The sequence below is a fragment of the Spermophilus citellus genome (assembly GCF_964194105.1).
Source record: "Spermophilus citellus genome assembly, chromosome: 16".
Lineage (NCBI taxonomy): Eukaryota > Metazoa > Chordata > Mammalia > Rodentia > Sciuridae > Spermophilus > Spermophilus citellus.
In genome coordinates, this window is record NC_138196.1 from 34,524,149 (window position 1) to 34,541,942 (window position 17,794).

At 42.8% G+C, this 17,794-nt stretch overlaps 1 protein-coding gene and 1 pseudogene across 9 annotated transcripts in view; both read left to right on the plus strand.

Annotated features, from left to right (window-relative positions):
• PLEKHA2 (pleckstrin homology domain containing A2) overlaps window positions 1-17,794 on the plus strand; it is an 83,105-nt gene that overhangs the window by 24,198 nt on the left and 41,113 nt on the right. For 6 of the 8 annotated variants that reach the window (XM_081269165.1, XM_081269166.1, XM_081269167.1 and 3 more), the window contains one exon: window positions 2,505-2,668. The exons of 1 other annotated variant lie outside the window; for it this stretch is intronic. In XM_081269165.1, the coding sequence (XP_081125291.1) occupies window positions 2,528-2,668 (141 nt within the window). In that variant the 5' untranslated portion in view covers window positions 2,505-2,527. Of the gene's footprint in view, window positions 1-2,504; window positions 2,669-17,794 lie in introns of those variants that run through there. One more of the 8 variants, XM_081269168.1, reaches the window with a different exon arrangement.
• LOC308635035 (small ribosomal subunit protein uS7m-like) lies at window positions 9,566-10,510 on the plus strand (annotated as a pseudogene). Its single transcript has 2 exons — window positions 9,566-9,654; window positions 9,723-10,510. The product of its transcript is annotated as a small ribosomal subunit protein uS7m-like (transcript).

The window sequence follows — 17,794 nt, forward strand, 5'->3', positions numbered from 1 at the left end:
AGGCATTTGTTACTCCTGTAGGCTGAAAAGGGAAGTTTGAATTCCAGCCTCAAGTTGGACACTGTGTTTCCTCACAGGGCTCAAAGACAGCTTTATTCTTCCACTGTAGTTTGTGTGATTTTTCTTAGAGATGTCAGAGGAGTAGCAAGAATTCTGTAGCCCCTGCAAATTCTGTCTCTGGGACTGGTTTGGTATCAGGTAATTAGCCTGGTTTTCATGGTGGAGGGCTAATGATCTCCCTCCCTATATGTGCTGCTAATGTAGGTGGTGGTACTTTGTGCAGGGGTATCCCCTCCCCCACTCTTGCCCTCTACTTCTGCTATGCTGCTTCCTCCTCCTCAGCGTTTTTTTTTTTTTTAATTTTTTTAGTTGTAAATGGACACACAATATCTTTATTTATTTTTATGTGGTGCTAAGGATGAAACCCAGTGCCTCACACATGAGAGGCAAGAGCTTTACCACTGAGATATAGTCCCAGTCCCTCAGTTCCTCTTCCCACTTTTTATCCTTTTCTCACCTCTTTTTTTACTTCTCCTTCTACTCCCTTCCTGGCTGCATTATTGCATCTTTGCCCTGTTTCTTTGGGCTTTACTCTTTTGCTCCTCCCATTCTCTTTCCTCCCCAGTGAGTAGCCCTGGGATCTCCTGATGCCTCCGCTTGACAGCTGCATCTTCTGTTCCTCTTGGGATTCTGACCTGAGCTTACCTGACCGCTGTTCACTGGGGTGTGTATTTGTGTGTGTATGTGAGTTTCTCTTGGGGCAACCTCTTGACACTGCAGGGCCCTTACATAGGTGACAGAGAATAGACCATAGCACTAGTTACCACCTTTAGCTTGAAATCATGAGAATGTGTCTCCCTACTCTGGGGGACTGCCCTGCTGTGGGTCTGGAAGACTAGGGCTGTCATATCTAGAGCTTGCTTCCTGACCCAGTTTCATGTCATGGAGGATAGCCTTTGCCAGCTATCTTACACCTTTGCTGGACCTTGGTGAGCCATTATGGAATTTGCTGTGTTGGAGTCAGTTAGGGTTTGTTGGGTGTTACTTGTTTTTGAAAATCTGAATGTCATGTGGTGCTCTGTAGCCCTATGGGGCCCCTGTCCTGTTCTATACAGTGTGTGCATTCAGATGAGGTGTCTCTAGTTGTTGCAAGGTGCTCCTTCTTGCTGGGGAGGACAATAGAACTTCTGCCCTTTCCTTTTGCCCTTCAGAAAGGCCCATGGAAATTCTAGAGAAAAAGAGAGAGAGGTTTGATGGTTGGCTCATCTCACATTACCAGAGATGGTATTCTGGAATCAGTGAAAGTACTCAGGGCTTGGGACTTTGTTCTGATTCATCATTGTTTCAATAAGTAACAGCCGGGCAGCTGCACGAGTCTGCTCAGGTGACTGTAACAAAGTGCTATAGACTGAGTGGCTTCAACAACAGAAATTTATTTTCTCACAGTTCTGGAGGCTGAAAGTCCATGCAATTGTGATAATAGGTTGGTTTCTTCTGAGGTCAGAGGGGAAGGATTTTTCCAGCCTCTGTCCTTGGCTTGTAGATGGCCATCTTTTCTCTGCATCTCATGTAGTCTTCCCTCTGTATCCAGATTTTGTCTTCTTGTAAGGATCCATCATAATGGACTAGGGCCTACCCTATGACCTTGTGTTAATTTAATGACCACTTTAAAAACTTTGTGTCCAAATATAGTCATATTGTGAGGTCCTGGGGTTAGGACTTCAAATAAATTTTGGGAGAATACAGTTTAGCCCATAACCTTAAAGTAAGGTAAGTGCTACCAGGCTAGGGCTGAGGGATATGAACTTTCAACAAGGCTCCAGAAACTCTTCCATGTTTGATCCTGAGGTGCCTTCATGGAGTGGGAGGGGCTGCTCTTCTGAATAAATTCCTGGCAGAATTTTATCCATGATATGAATTGGAGTTTAAGTTCTTTCTGAGATAGTTTCTTCATGTATAAATGAATTATGCTCCACTGACTTCATAAGGCTTTTGTGCAGAGTTATAATAATAGCTACTATTATGAAGTGCTTACTGTGTGCCTAAGCACTTAACTTGCAGTCAGAATCTTATGTATATGTCTAGTATGTGCAAGGCCTTGGGTTCAATCCCCAGCACTACCCCCCCCCCCGCCAAAAAAAAATGTGGCCTCACAATTAATAAGTGTCCAGAACTGGAATTTGAACCTGGCCTCAGATCTATAGTCTAAGCTTGTATCCTTCTGTATATGTAAAGTGCCTGATGCTGACTATGCTTGGCAAAGTTAGTTGCCTTGGGAAAGTTAGTTGAATACATGTTAGTGGATTCTGATAACTCTTCATTGAGTTGGTAGAAGTTTCCACTGGGGTCTGGTTAGGGTGGGACACTTCGTAACCTAGGGAAGGAAGGTGATGAACGGGTGTCCCAACCCAGCCTCTTGCAGAAGTGAGTCAAGCCAGGGAGAGGTGAGGTTCCCACAGGTCCTGCTTCACCCTCCTCACCAGCACCTCCCTCCTGCCATGCAGGGTGATGTGAGCAGAGCCCAGGAATGCCTTATGTGGATCGGCAGAACCGAATCTGTGGGTTTCTGGACATCGAGGAGAATGAGAACAGCGGCAAGTTCCTGCGGAGGTACTTTATTCTGGACACCCAGGCCAACTGCCTTCTATGGTACATGGACAACCCCCAGGTGAGAGGCTAAGTGGAAAAAGGGCAGGGCAGCTGGCTGCCCATCACTGCCTGGGAGGAATGCAAGTGGGATTAGAACTTCATCTCATGGCAACACAAACCTGCTGGTCAGTAAGAAGGGAGAAGCCTTCTGCCACACAGGCACACAACATACATACACAGTCAGACAGGCACACACACACAAATTCAAGGGCTGGGGTTGTAGCTGAGTGGTAGAGCATGTTGTTTGCACAAAGTCTTGGGTTCAGTCGCTAACATTAAAAAAAACCCAAAACAAACAAAACCCTCTCAGATCTTAGCCTGGGGAGAAAGAAGCTCTGCTGAACCTAGAACTGTTGCCTTTTCTCATGCACCAAGAATTTAACACTTGCAAAAGTCAGGCAGAGGCCGGCCAGGCTGGCTCCAGGCTCCCAGGACTGGTGGCTACTCCTGCTCTTCCAGTCTGGGGCCCCTCCCTAGCAGAGAATGTGACCTGGTTCCCTGAGGTGGACCAATGTTGGGCCTTAATGGTCTCCTGAATCAGGAAGTCCATAGAGTCCTGGGTTGGAAGTGACCTTGGAGTTCACCTATTTTGCTTCCTCACACTACAGATGAGAATACTGAGTCGCAGGCTTTATAATTGATCTAGGAAAGGACACAGTCAGTGTCCTTAGCATTTTGTGACAGGCACAAAGATGGGGGCCACCTAATTTTTATTGCAATGCCTGCAGTCATCACTGATTTAGAAAAAAATTGTACTTTGAGAACTTAAGTTGTTTTTTTTTTTCCTTTCTGGCGTGGAGTGCTACTAACTCTTTCCTTCCCACTGCCCTGGAGCAGTTTGGTGGAATGAGGCTGTGAGGACTTGACATGGCTTCTGAACAGCGAGATCATGGGTCATGGCTATGTGGGGAGGGAGGAGGATGTGGGGGTTGGGATTTGGCTCTGTTCAGAGGCTTAGAAAAAGGAAGATCTGAGTATTGGGGGATAGATTTTTGCTTTAAGATGTGATGTGGAAAAAGAGTCATGTGAATCTTTGTAAGTCATTATCCAGGGTTCAGTCCTCTAGAGACCTTTGGCATTTGTCCTCTGGATTTGATGGCTGAGCAAAAATGTTATAGATACAGAAACCATATGCAGAAAGCTGCTGTGAATTGCCGTTTCCAGGAAGACTTAAAGCTGTGCTCCACATTTCACCCCACATCTCTGAAAACCCTGTCACTTACTTTTTTTTTTCTTTATTGATTTAATTTTTTGCAGTTCTTGAAGGTTGAACCCAAGGCCTTGCGCATGCTAGGCAAGTGGTCTATCACTGAGCCCTACTCCAGCTTTATCACTTATTCTCACTTGAGCATTCAGTTTTGGGGGTTCACTTTGGGTCCTGCATATGGACGTTGTTACACCCTCTGCTTGTCTTGTTATGTTTTGGTCCTGGTTTACCTTCAGACGCTGCTACATCATTTTCCATCTTTACTCTGTGCAGGTCCCCACATCTGGGTCCACAGAATCATTGTAAAAGGAAATGCTAATGTACTCTTCCCGCTGGAGGGGTTTGGAATTAATTCTTTGTTGCCAATTGTCTGAGCTTCTGCCACACTAAGGTAGAGTCCCGGGGGACTTAGGATCCCTGGATCTTATTTCCTCTTTGCTTTCCCCACTTGATGTACCTTTTCCTACTCACTTGCCATGTTAGCCCATTTGAGGTTATTTGAAGGTTATTTTGAAAATCTTTTCATCTTGATTTACCTGCTTCATGCCTTCTTCCTTACTAGCACTGTCCTGAACCCAAATGTACTTGCTGAGGTCATCTTGCCCAGCTGCTGCTTACTGCCTCTCCTTGAGAGTTAGACCTTCCTTCAGTCCCTGGGCCACAAGAGTCTGGCTGTTAGTAAGAGATTACCCCAGGACCATAATATCGCTATCTTGGATCTTGAATATTGCCAACTGTTAGGATTTTTCTCACTGTGACCTACCTTTTGATGTTATTGTTACTTGGGCCCAGAACCTGCACTGACCTTGGATATTGTGCCTCCCGGGCTCTGTGGGATCATCTTCTGCAGCAGTTCCTATGATTTCAGGGCAGTCTGTTTCTCTTCCCTGCCAACTGAGTTCTCAGGATGCTTTTTGTGTTAGAAACTTCTTTGAGTTTAAATTACCAAATAGAACTTGTGGCCCTATGCTGAGGATTCTTTCAGATTTTCCTAGCTGGCTTGGCATATGCCTAAAAAGAAATACATAGTGGAAATTTAGAACATTTTACTTCTTCTCTTGTCGGGTTAGTTGTTTTTGTTTATAGCCAAGCAAGTGCTCCAGATTTGAGGATGCATGTTTTGGTAAATTGTAAAATGGTATTAACAAACATTTATTCCTTTATGACAAGCACAATTCATTGGGTTTTCATTTCATTCTGACAGCAAGTCTCACAGGTAGATGTTGTCCTCATTCTAAAGTTAAGGAAGGTGAGCAGAGAGGGGAAGAAGTTTGCCCATGGCTATATAATAAGAAAGTGGCAGAGCCAGGATTCTAAGCCTGAAGATGTGACTCCAGTGCCATTGCCATGATTGCTAATAATGAGACAGTCATTTGGAGTCCTCAGAAGAAAAAAAGCCTTCAATGGTAGTCTCTGATTAAGAAAGAGAAGCTGGAGGATCTCAGACCTAGAGAGCAGAGAGCTTGTCACGTTTAGCTTTTGATGCAGAGCATCCAGCTTTGATAAATGTAAAAGTAAACTGCAGTTTACTTACTGAGTGGTTATCATATACCAGTCATTGTGTGAAATGCTTTGTATGTGTTATCTCATGAAATCCTCTTGATAGTCTCAGGCCCTTGGGATTATTATCCCTCCTTGTTCACAGTCACATAGGTGGTTAAGTGCAGAGCCAGGGTTGGAGCCACATTTGTCACTTTCTTCCTTTTTATGATATTTGTGCTCAGTCCTGTAGATGATGTGGAAGGTGAATTCAAGGAGATCTTTGCCATTGGGAAGCTTCAGGTTTAGTCAGGGAGATGAGAACAGAACACACAAAGCTATATATCTCTAATAATTGTAATGCATCATTGTAACAAGAGAGGGTATCATCTGTTGCTGATGCCAATACCCACATGCCAACATTTTATTTCTATCAAGAGATAAGGTCTTGGGCTGGGGTTGTGGCTCAGTGGCAGAGCACTTGCCTAGCACATATGAGGTCCTGGGTTTGATCCTTAGCACCACGTAAAAATAAATAAACAAAGATATTGTGTCCATGTATAACTAAAAAAATATTTAAAAGAAAAAAAAGATACGGTCTTGGGCTGGGATTGTAGCTCAGTGGTTGAGCACTTGCCTTGCATGCATGAGGTACTGGGTTCGATCCTCAGCATCACATTGAATGAATGAATGAATGAATAAATGAATAAAACAAAGATATTATGTCCATCTACAAATAAAAAAAAAATGTTTTGTTTTCTTTTGTTTTTAAAAAGGGATAAGGTCTTGCTGGGTTACCCGGGCTGGCCTTGAACTTCTGGGTTCCAGTGGTCTCCTGCCTCGGGAGTAGCTGTGATGTAGGTGGCATCAAGATGTCAATATTTGACTCAGGAGCAAGAAATTTTCTTTTCTTTTAGGATTTTCTTTTGCTGCTGCCTGTGGGAGGAAGATGTAGGGCCTGAAGGTGGAGCCTCACATGGAAATTTCTCAGGCTTGAGAGACAAGAGATCCAGGCTGTAGCCTTGGCTCCTCCACTCAGTTGATCTGTGTCTTAGGAAGTCATTTCTCTTCCAGACTATACACAGTCTAGATAATCCTTAATATGACTTTTAACCTTTCATTCCCTGCAGGCCTGAGAGTCAGAGATCCTGGAGCTTAACAACATTACCTAACACATATTTACTAAACTTGTCTAATGTGTCAGACACCAGTCTAGATGCTGGGGCCACAGCAGTGTGCAAGACAGTGTCTGGCTTCATGGAGCTTACATTGCAGGTTGGGAGGTAGACGATGAAGCACAGTTGGGGTAGGGAGAATTGTGGGTTACCCCTTCAAGGAGGAGGTGACACACTAGAGCCAGATCTTGAAGGATGGGTGAGATTAGAGTGATTATTACTTTATATTGTTCACATTTGTAGAGCATTTTGCAGGTTTTGAAATGTTTTCATGTACAGGGTCTCATTTGATTGCTGTCCCCACTGTGTCCTAAGCACAGAGGAGGAGGAAGAGGAGGGAAACAACAGTTGTTATGGGGGCAGAGGAGGGCACCTGGGTTTCCCTGGTTAGAGGGGTGCTTAAGGTTGAGTTCCCCAGAAGAAGCCCCTGTTATGAGGTGTTTTAGTCAGCTTTTCTTGCTGCTATGACTAAAGGACCCGACCAGTACAACTGTAGAAGAGGAAGAGATTATATGTGGGCTCAGGGTTTCAGAGGTCTCAATCTGTAGACAGCCGGTTCCATTCCTCAGGGCTCCAGATGAGACAGGAACAACATGGTGGAAGAGTGTGGCAGATGGAAGCACCTTGTGTGGTGATCAGGAAGCAGAGAGAAACTCCATTCTTCAGATACAAAATATATACCCCAAGGCCTCAATTCCCACATCCTCCAGCCACACCCTTCCACCTCAATTCCCACTCAATTAATCTGATCAGGGATTTGTACACTGATTAGGTTAAGGTTATAACCCGATCATTTTTCCTCCAACCTTCTTACATTGCCTCACACTGAGCTTTTGGGGGACACCATATCTAAACCATAACATGAGGAATCAGGCACCCAGACAATGCTTTGTAGTCAAGTTTTTTTCATGAAGAAAACATTCCCGTGAGGATTGTTAGGAGAGTGGGGGAAACAGGATAGAAAAGGGAGGAAATCAGACAAGGGCATGAGCTCAGATGGAAGTCTTGTGGCTGATGATAGTTCTGGGGAGAGCTAAGCCTCAGAGTTGTACCTAGAGAGTTGGGCTTTGATGTGCCCGAGCTGGACAGTCACTAACTGCAGCTCTCCATGTGTGGGCACATGGCTTCCAGCAGGCTCTGAAGCTGAGCTGAGAGAATCTGGGATATTAGCAATAGTATCTGTTAGTGGGGCATGCAGTGGGGGAATATTAGGGATCAGAACACAGTAGCCAGGATATTGGATAGCCAGGTATGGTGGTGCGTACCTATAACGCCAGTGACTTGGGAGGTTGAGGCAGGAGAATCACAAGTTTGAAGCCAGTCTGGGCAACTTAGCAAGACCATATCTCAAAAGGACTGGGGAGGTAGTTCAGTGGTAGAGTGCTTGCTTAGCACTTATGAGCCCTGGGCTAGATCCCAGTATCACAAAACAAAAAAAAAACAACCCCAACATAGCAGGGACCAAGTACAGCCTTGAATCTTAGGCAAAATTTAGAATCCATGTGGTAAATTAAGGATTTGAGGTTTTAGTTAAAAAGAGCCCCTCTAAATTAAGGTTTTCAATATTATTGATTGTGACCACTGATTTGGCTGAAGCATTTTAAAGTCAATATGCTAGCAGCATCAAGCACACAAAATAATCCTTTTTTGTTGAAGTAAGCATATTTAACATGAGAGCTATCCTTTTAACAAATTTCTAAGTGTGCAACACCATATTGTTGATTATAGGTGTGATCTTATACAGCAGATCTCTTTCTAACTGACTCATCTTACATGCAAACGAATCATTCTTGATTAGAAATAAACATTGGCTGTATTTTCTTTAAAAACAATTTCATGATGTTATGGCACTACCAGTTTCTTCTTTCTTTTTTTTTTGGTCCTGGGGATCAAACCCAGTGCCTTGCATGTGCTAGCCAAGTGCTCTACCACTGAGCCCTAGCCTTTAGCAGTTGTATTTTAACTTAATGTTGGTCTCTATCATGATGGAAGAGATAAAATTCCTTAATTAGGGCTGCTCTACTTCATTAAAGTGACCTACAGAGTAATGAACTATGTTTTAATTGCACAGTAATGCTGGTGTTCAACCTCTGTAATGCCCATGAGGCTAAGTAATTACAAGACTAAATTATATGGCCTTGAACGAGGGGTAAACAGAGGCTGGGATGGTATTGCACTAGATTGCTGTTCTTGTCAAATGTACTTTGTAAGATGTATTTTTTTCTTTCTTTAAAAATACTTAGATGCATTTACTTTCCAAAGGGCATTTGAATTCTGGATCAACATAATATCCAAAATATTGCATCTCTCCTGGTAAATCTGGGAGCCCAATGAAAGCTCTCTGCTTGTGCGCGCGCGCTCTCTCTCTCTCTCTCTCTCTTTTTCCCAAGTGAACTGAAATCAGTTCTTTTTATTGATAGGGTCAAAGAGTTTTAGTAGTGTTGACAACAGAACCTATATTTGGCTGCATTTTAGTGGAAAGAATATGCAAGCATGGGAGGAGAGTATATTAATGTATATTGGACAGTAGTGTCTTAAAGATTGGGCAAAAAATTGGCATATTTAAAAAAATTGTGTCTTCTGTATCAGAGATCTCCTTAAGCAAAGTTTGGTTGAAATCCATCAATATTTAAAAGATTTTTGCATCATGTACTTCAGCTTGCCCAAATTCCAAGAACCAGTCAATAACGTTCTTTTAAAAATGGACAGTACGTGTACATAGCTCAAAATTCAGCATAGGAAAGTTCGACATAGTGACAAGTTTCTCCCTTCCTCTCGTATCTTCCAGTCAGAGTCCCCTCAGCAGGGCAGCCAGTATGGCTTTGCTATCCAGAGAGATCTTCTGCATATATAAGCATCATGATAACTTTCAGATTTTTCAGCAATAGTTTGGGCAAAATTTTTTTTCTGGGGTTTTAAAAATATTTTTAAATTTAATTTTATATTTATTTATTTTTGTTCAGTTTCTATTTTTTATATTCATGGATTTTGTGTAATTAGCAGACCAACCGTCCATGGTAACACTTTATTGAGGGGGTCCTCCTGGCCGGCCAGGATGGCTGCCCCCGCACTGAAGGCTCTGCTATGCTGGTCAGGCTTGGTGCCGGGCTTGCTGCGTACTGTCAGTCCGCTTCTAGGAAGGAAGCTTTCCTGACCTGTTTGGGGGAGGTCCTTCTACCTCTGGGGAGAGAGCCAAAATTATTACTGTTCAGGCAAACCCAGGTGAGGTGGAGCCGCTCTGGTGCTGAATTCAGAGATCCCCTAATTGACCAGGAACGTGACCGCAAGTCTGTGGCCGAGCTCACCCAGGAGGAGAAATAGGACCAGGAGCTCAAGAAAACTCAGCTCATCAAAGCTGCCCCAGAGACGAAAACAAGCTCCGTGTTTGCAGACCCGGTGGTCAGTAAATTCACCAACATGACGATGAAAGGAGGAAACAAAGTACTGGCCAGATCTCTCATGAACCTGACTCTGGAATCTGTGAAAAGGAAGCAGTTTGAGAAGTACCAGACGCAACCCCTACACCATCTTCCACCAAGCACTGAAAAACTGTGAGCCTGTAATCGGGCTGGTACCCATCCTCAGGGGGGGCCATTTCTACCAGGTCCCTGTGTCCCTAGCTGACCCACGTGGCCACTTCCTAGCCATGAAGTGGATGATCACTGAAGGCCGAAAGAATCAGCACCGGCGGACATCGATGCCAGAGAAGCCGTCACATGAGCTGTGGCAGGCCTTTCACAACCAAGGCCCCGCGGTCAAGAGGAAGCACGATATGCACAAGATGGCTGAGGCCGACCGAGCCCTGGCCCGCTACCGTCGGTGGCAGAGGGGGAGGAAAGGTTCCCATCAGAGCCCAGGGCCTCTACCATTTAAAAACAAAAACCTTATGAGCCACTGTTCTCTTGAGAAGTACCTGTGGGTTAAGGATATAGTTCCTGTAGAGAAGAATGGAGCAGCATGTTTGTTGCCTATCAGTCCTCTTCCTTTGGGGCTAGAATAGCTCTCTCTGTCCCATCTCTTTGTAAAGAGAGAACATGTCAACTTACTGATTTTCTCCAAGGAACTCAGGGCCCAGGAAGAAATTTTTGTATCAGAAATGATTATTAGAAAATCTTTAATCTGAACTAGTGTAACACATTATGTAAGAACTACCATTCATTAAAACTGGCTGGAGGATTAAAAAAAAACAAACACTTTATTGAAAAAGTTCATTAGAGTGGCTGATATGTAGTCAGGCACAGTGGCACACACCTGTACTCTCAGCTCCTCAGGAGGCTGAGACAGAAGGATTATAAGTTCCAGACCAGCCTGGGAAATTTAGAGAGACCCTGACTCAAAATTTAAAAAATAAGGGGGCTGGGGATGTGGCTCAAGCGGTAGCGCGCTTGCCTGGCATGCGTGCGGCCCGGGTTCGACCCTCAGCACCACATACCAACAAAGATGTTGTGTCCGCCGAGAACTAAAAAATAAATATTAAAAAAAAATTCTCTCTCTCTCTCTCTCTCCTCTCTCACTCTCTCTTTAAAAAAAAAATAAAAAAATGAAAAGAGCTTGGAGGTGTAGCTCAGTAGTAAAAAGAGCCCTGTCCTAGTATGTGCAAGGTCCTAGGTTTGATCTTCAGCAAAAAAAAAAAGAGGTTTGCTGATATGCTTTTTTTTAAATATTTCATTAGAGTAAAAATGCAGAATCCTTTGGGGTAAAAGTTCCAAAAGGGCTGGGGAGATAACTTAGTGGTAGGATATCCCTGGGTTCAATCCCTAGTACCATACGAAAAAAAAAAAAGTAACAGATCTAAAGTTTTACAAAATGAAAGTTCTTTCTAAGGATTAAATTATTATTAAACTAAAGTTTTTAGAATTTAAAATTTAAAATTGTGTGGCCTTTTTTGAGAACTAACATAAAATGCTGTATATGGAATTGCATTTTGTCTAGTAATACTTTAATTTAAAAAATTAAGCAAGTCTTGCTTTTATAACAGCATGTTCTTTATCTAAATTTAAAAAAATTAAGGGCTGGGATGTAGCTCAGTGGTAAAATGTGTGCTTAGTGTGCATAAGTCCCTAGGTTTCAATCCCTAGCACCAATAAATAAATGAATAAACAAACAAATAAATAGCTAAGAAGATCTTTGGAGCAATTGTGTCAATAGCACTACTTGATATTCAAATCTAAGCAACCAAAGAGATACTTGCTAGAGATCTCCTAAGTTTTACTAATGCAAAACCATGGTGAAATTGTTCTAAGTTTTCTTAAAATTTGTCTTTGGTTATGTTATTGCATTTGCTTTAGACCTTAACTTTCAATCTTTGTTTAATATATCTATTTTGTACATCTCTATGTATTTAATTTTATACAAAAGAATGCCATTTTTCTTATTAAAATTGTGTCTCTAAGACGAAGCAGGCTGTTATATTTGGGAGAGGGGCTGCAAGTTAGATTTTGCTTTGGAGTCCATTTCTACTGATTGTGTCAGCTAAGCACAGGACAATATGATGAATACATTCATTAAGGAAACATGCACTTTTTGAACCTCCTGTCCTCATCTGTAATATATAATAATGATATCAATGATGTCTACCTGCAACATAGTTGCTATGAAGGTTAAATAAAATAAGGTATGTGAAAGTACTTTGATAAATTCTCAAGTGCTACAGAGATGTCATTTGTTAAGAAAGTTTGTTCTGGCAGTGATATCCAGATGGATAGGGAGGTAGGGAGAGCTGAGGCTAGAGGTGACAGCTCAGAATTGATCAAGAGCTTCCTCTATATCTGGGGAGGTAAGTGGTAGGAACTGAGAGGAGGGGGCAGGTTTAAAGGCCACAAGAAGGAAGAAAATGGTGGGCTTGTTGACCAACTAAGGGGTGAAGTAGAATCACTGCATAGCTGACCAACATGGTATGTGTGATGTATGTGTTATACATGTATCTTCCTAATGTCCTCTATAGTTATATTTATAAACCAAAAACTTTAATGAGGTTAATTTATTTTTCAATTTTATATATATTTATTTTTTGGTACCATAGGTTGAACCCAGGGCACTTAAATCCTGAGCCATATCCCCAGCCCTGTTTGTTTTTTATTTTGAGATGGGGTCTTGCCAAGTTGCTTAGGGCCTTACTAAGTTGCTAAGGCTGGTTTTGAACTCAAAATCCATCTGCTACAGCCTCCAGAGCTGCTAGGATTACAGGAATGCACCACCATGCCCAGCTAATGAGGTTAATTATATATATATATATATATATATATATATATATATATATATATATATATTTTAGAAATAATAGTTCATATCTGTTTCCTAATAGGTATAGTTTCTAAAGTGTGCATGCCTGTGCCATTTTTGAAATCCAAACAGATAAAGCAATACTTAATACTATACATTCCCACTTAATGTATATTTAATTAAAATTTATAAGCAAGAAATTACAGATAAGTGGTGATGATGATACTTAGGAAGAGTAAGTTGTTTACTTGGGAAAGAGCAGTGAAGATCTTATTAGTGAAAACACTGTATCTATACAACTTTAAGGAAAAAAGTGTAAAGCCAAGACTTTGTGGTAACAGCCCAAATGTGAAAATTGGTGTTTTCTGAAAATTGTCAGTCATCATAATGAATGTTACTGCCTGTGATGTTGAGTGGGTGCCTATCAGTCTGATTCTTGTTTTTCTTATCTGTTAAATATACTATTATCTATCTGAAAGAATGTTTTTGAGAATCCTATAAGGTAACAACTATGTTTTTTAGATTCTGGAAAAATAGGAGGTACTCAATATTATTCATTGACTTTGAACAACAAATAATATACTAATTGTTTTGTAAATGAATGGTGAATTTTTTTACCTTATTTCACTTAATTTCTTCAGGCTAATAAAATTAATTGGTTTAGGATGGTATGTCGGCTAATTATAAAAAGATTAGATGTCTTTTTTTTTTTTTAAGAGAGAGTGAGAGAGAGGGGGACAGAGAGAGAGAGAGAATTTTAATATTTATTTTTTCTTAGTTCTTGACAGACACAACATCTTTCGTTTGTATGTGGTGCTGAGGATCGAACCCGGGCCGCACGCACGCTAGGCGAGCGCGCTACCGCTTGAGCCACATCCCCAGCCCAGATTAGATGTCTTTATTAGGTGACCATGGAGGAAAAAACTTCAAATTAACTTTTCCTGTGTGCGTGTTTTGCTAATACTTAATTCAAAATAATAAACAAAACATGAAAATAACCTTACTTCACAATAAAGTAATGATGTTTTTCCAACTCAGTTTTTAGCAGTGTGTGTATATCATAGTAATTTTCTATTTGTTTATAGGTTTGTTAGGAATAAGTTACATATCTAGTTATATTTCTTTAAATATAGTGAGCTATAAGTACTTAAGATTTAAAAAAAAAAAAAAGTTTAGTACCTGGTTGGCTGGGGAGAGGATGTGGGGCACTGACAGATGGGGAAGTTGGGAGGGTAACTGATAAGAGGGCGGAGGGGAAATGATCTGTGAGTTTGAAGCAGATGTGTAGGAAGCTGGTTAAAGAAAGGAGTGAAGGAGTTGGTGTATTAAGTTTAAGGCTTTAGAATCATCCAGGTGGCCAACAGTGAGAGTCTCAGGACCTGCATGTGACTAGAGGGTATCTGGAGCCCAGGCCTTTGAGCAGTTCTCTAAATCTCTATCGCCAGGGTTGGAAGAGGGCAGTAAAGGGAACGGGGAACTCAGGGTGTGGTGGCCAACAGGTTTACACATCATGAAGCTCGTCCTGTCTCAGGCGAGTGCTGGCCTATCAACAAGAGACAGATGTCCTGGGAGCATTAAACTAACATAGCAGTTTGTGATATAGAATTGATTTCTCAGGAAGGGAAAAATTACATATATATTTTTATCTGGAGACTGGGGAGAGTAGCTACGGGCATTTCATATTGCCTGAAGTTCGAATCAGGGAGTGGGCTAAGGGGTGGAGGAGGGAGGAGATGTGTTGGACTCCATAGCAGCAGGTGCAGCCACTGCCCAGGGCACCTGACTCCTGGGAATAAGCATGGTTATTTTCCACTTGGTTATTCTCTTATGCCAGGGGGAGGGGCTATGAAACGTAAGGCAGAGTTGGCCGTGCTCCTCCTTTGCAATTCTATTACGCTGGTCTCTCTCTCTCTTTTTTTTTTTTTTCCATTTTTTTTTTAAGTTGGAGATCAGTACATTTAATATGGTGCTGAGGATTGAATCCAGTGTCTCAGAAGTATGAGGCAAGTGAGTCACCACTGAGCTACAACCCCAGCCCTACCCTGGTCTCTTTAGGCAAGCTCTTTTCTGTGAGTCGGGATGGTCTTGGCTTTGGTGGTTTGAGCAGTGGTTTCAGCTCATGGGCAGCCATGTTGGAGCATGGGATTGACAGGGGCATTTCTCTACTTTTGGACCACCAGCTGAGTTCCTTGCTGTCAGCTAGCCATTCCAGGGGGATATAAGAGAAGGTAAGGAATTGAGGAGGCTCCACCATCTTTCTTCCTTCCCCCTTTCTGTTCTCTTAATCACTGGTCTTTTGGAGGTTGGCACCCAAGAGCCAGTTGGACTAGTTCATGCCCTGCCCAGCTTGGGCAACTGTAGAGGGCCTCATTTGGTGTAGCCCTGCTGGTCTTGCTCTTGTATTCGTCTTTCATTGATAATCAACTCTTAGATAATGCCTCATGGGAGGTGGCATGGCATCAAGGAAAGTGCCATAAATGATTTGGGAATCCAGAAGGGTTTGATTTTTGAGTGCTGGCTAGACTACTTGCTGCCTGTGGGACCTTGGGCAAGCTGCTTCACCTGCTGGATTCTTAGTTTCTTCATCTGTAAAGTGGGATTGTTGGGATTCAGCAACCATATGTGAAAGTATGTAGCAGCATGCATGACACAGAATAGTCCTTTTTCTTTTTTTTTCTCCTAGTACTGTGGATTGAACTCAGGGGTGTTCTACCACTGAGCTTTATCATTAGCCTTTTCTTTAGTTATTTTTTTGAGACAGGTTCTCACTTAGTTGCCCAGTCTAGTCAAGCTCGTGGTCCTCCTGCCTCAGCCACTTACTGGGATCGTGGGTGTGCACCTAGTCTCTTAAGTATATGTCACTTTCCTTCTTTCTTCCTTAAGCTGGGCTTTCCCAAAGCACCAGATCGATGTTGGAGGTTGTGAGCTCTGTCTTCATTGGGCTTCTTAAGGAGGTTCCCCCAGTTGAGCCTTAGAGGACTCACATGTTGAATGAAGAGAAAATCATTGAGACCTTTTGGGACTGACATTCTGTGAATTTATGAATCTGTAGTTGGGTCTTCTGATCATTTCTTTGTTCTTTATTACTTTCACTAGTAGAGGGGAAGGGGAGAAGAAATCACATGGGTAAACTTTTCTGCATCAACAAGAAATGTTGCTGTTTCTGCAAAAAGTCTTAATCGTGGGAGATATGTCACATCTCTGTATGGGCACTTTATCTCCTTCCTTGGTTATGGAAGAGAATTAATCATATGCTTTCCACTCATGGGGAGTGAGCTCCTTCAGGTCTGGAGTGAAAAGCTGTGTGTGGCAGTAGCTTCATAATAGGAAGCTTCCCTGTGCCCCTACTTTGTTTCAGAAAATTTATAAGTCCAACGTGCAAACCACTTCTGACCTGCAGACCTCATGCAGGGTAACTGCCAGCCATACAACACATACACTGAGGTCTCCTTTCCCCTGCCCACCCCACCCCACCCCACTCTTCTCTTCCTCCTGCCCTGTTACTGCTGGTGCAGCAACTGGGGTCATTCTGTGGGCTGATGGCTGAGCGAAGCCTTTTCTCTCTCCAGCTGCTGTGTCTCCAGTGCACAGTCAGCAGGACCAGCCGGCATCTGTAACAGTGTTCCTCCAACCTGGTGGCACCATGAACTCCCTTAGGAGCTCCAAAAATAAACAAGTGCCTGGGTTCTCTCCTAGGTCAGTTAAAACTGGGGATGGAGCATGGATGTTAAAAATCTCCCCATAAAAAACTGACCTGAGCAATATAGTGAGACTCCATCTCAATCTCCTCAGGTTCTATAGCACATTAGGGTAACTGTGGTTGACAACAACTAATTGTATATTTCAAATAGCTCGTAGAGAGGGTTTTGAATGTTTCCAACACAAAGAAATGATAAATGTCTGAAGTGATGGATATGCTAGTCATAGTCACCCTGGCCAGGTCATGACACACTGTATACATATATTGAATTGTTATGCTGTTCCCCATGAAAATGCGTGATTATTATGTGTCAATTAAAAATAATTTTTAAAAAATCTCCACATAAACTGTTTTCCATTTGCAGGAGAAAGGCTGAGAGTGTAGCTCATTAGTAGACTGTGCTGTTTAGCATGCATGAGGACCTGGATTCAATCCCTAGCACCAAAATAAGATAGCAAATTAACAAAAGTGTATCCCCACTAACCTGTCCCCCCTCCATGTCTGCTCAGATGCCCTCATCTCGATGCCTGTCATGTCCTCAACATCCATACCATCCAGGAAGAAGAAACAACTCCCAGAAAAATACATACCACTGCAGCATCCAAGGGCTAGATGATTTCATCCTGTCCACCAGAAGTTCTTAAACTTGGGCCTTTTTAGTAACCAGTGGGGAGTATTTTTAAGATGTATGTCTTCTGACCATATTCTACTTGGTTCCAGTTCAGCCGTCTATGGGCAGAGCTTGTGCCTGGACTTTTAAAAACAACCTCCCCAGGAGATTTTGGTGTGCACTGAAGTTGGAGAAGAAGCTGTGTACATGAATTCAGAGTGAGGGTGGTCAGAGTAGGCTGTGGTCAGTGGAGGAGGCATCTGAGTTTGTCCTTTGCTGGAGGAGGCAGAACTGTGGCCAGAGGAGGCAGCTTGCATGGGTCTGACACCCTGTCCTCCCCTGAGTGCTGATTCCTGGTTTCTGTCCTGATATCTGGTGGCCTAGGCCCTCAGCTCAGCCATGTTGGCACATCCTTCCTTGCTCAGTGTCTCTGTCTGGGTTTGTCTGTGTGCCACCCTGGCAGGGAGCTGTCACCAGTAGTCTTCTAGGTCTAGTAATTGGAGTAGACACTGAGCATCACTTTGGATCAAACTTCAGGAATCCCGATGCTGTTTTCTCCTGTGTCATCTGTTTCCCTCTGGGTGGGGAAGACAGTGGAGGAGAAGCATCTTTTTCAGACTTTTGTCATATTTTCCTGGCTCCTTGTGACGGGGAGAGAGAGAGGGTATACTGGAGTAGAATGTGTGTGGAAAGGGTGTGGACACTTTCACCCCTGGGTAACCGAGCCTGGAGGGCTGCTGCTATATCTTGCT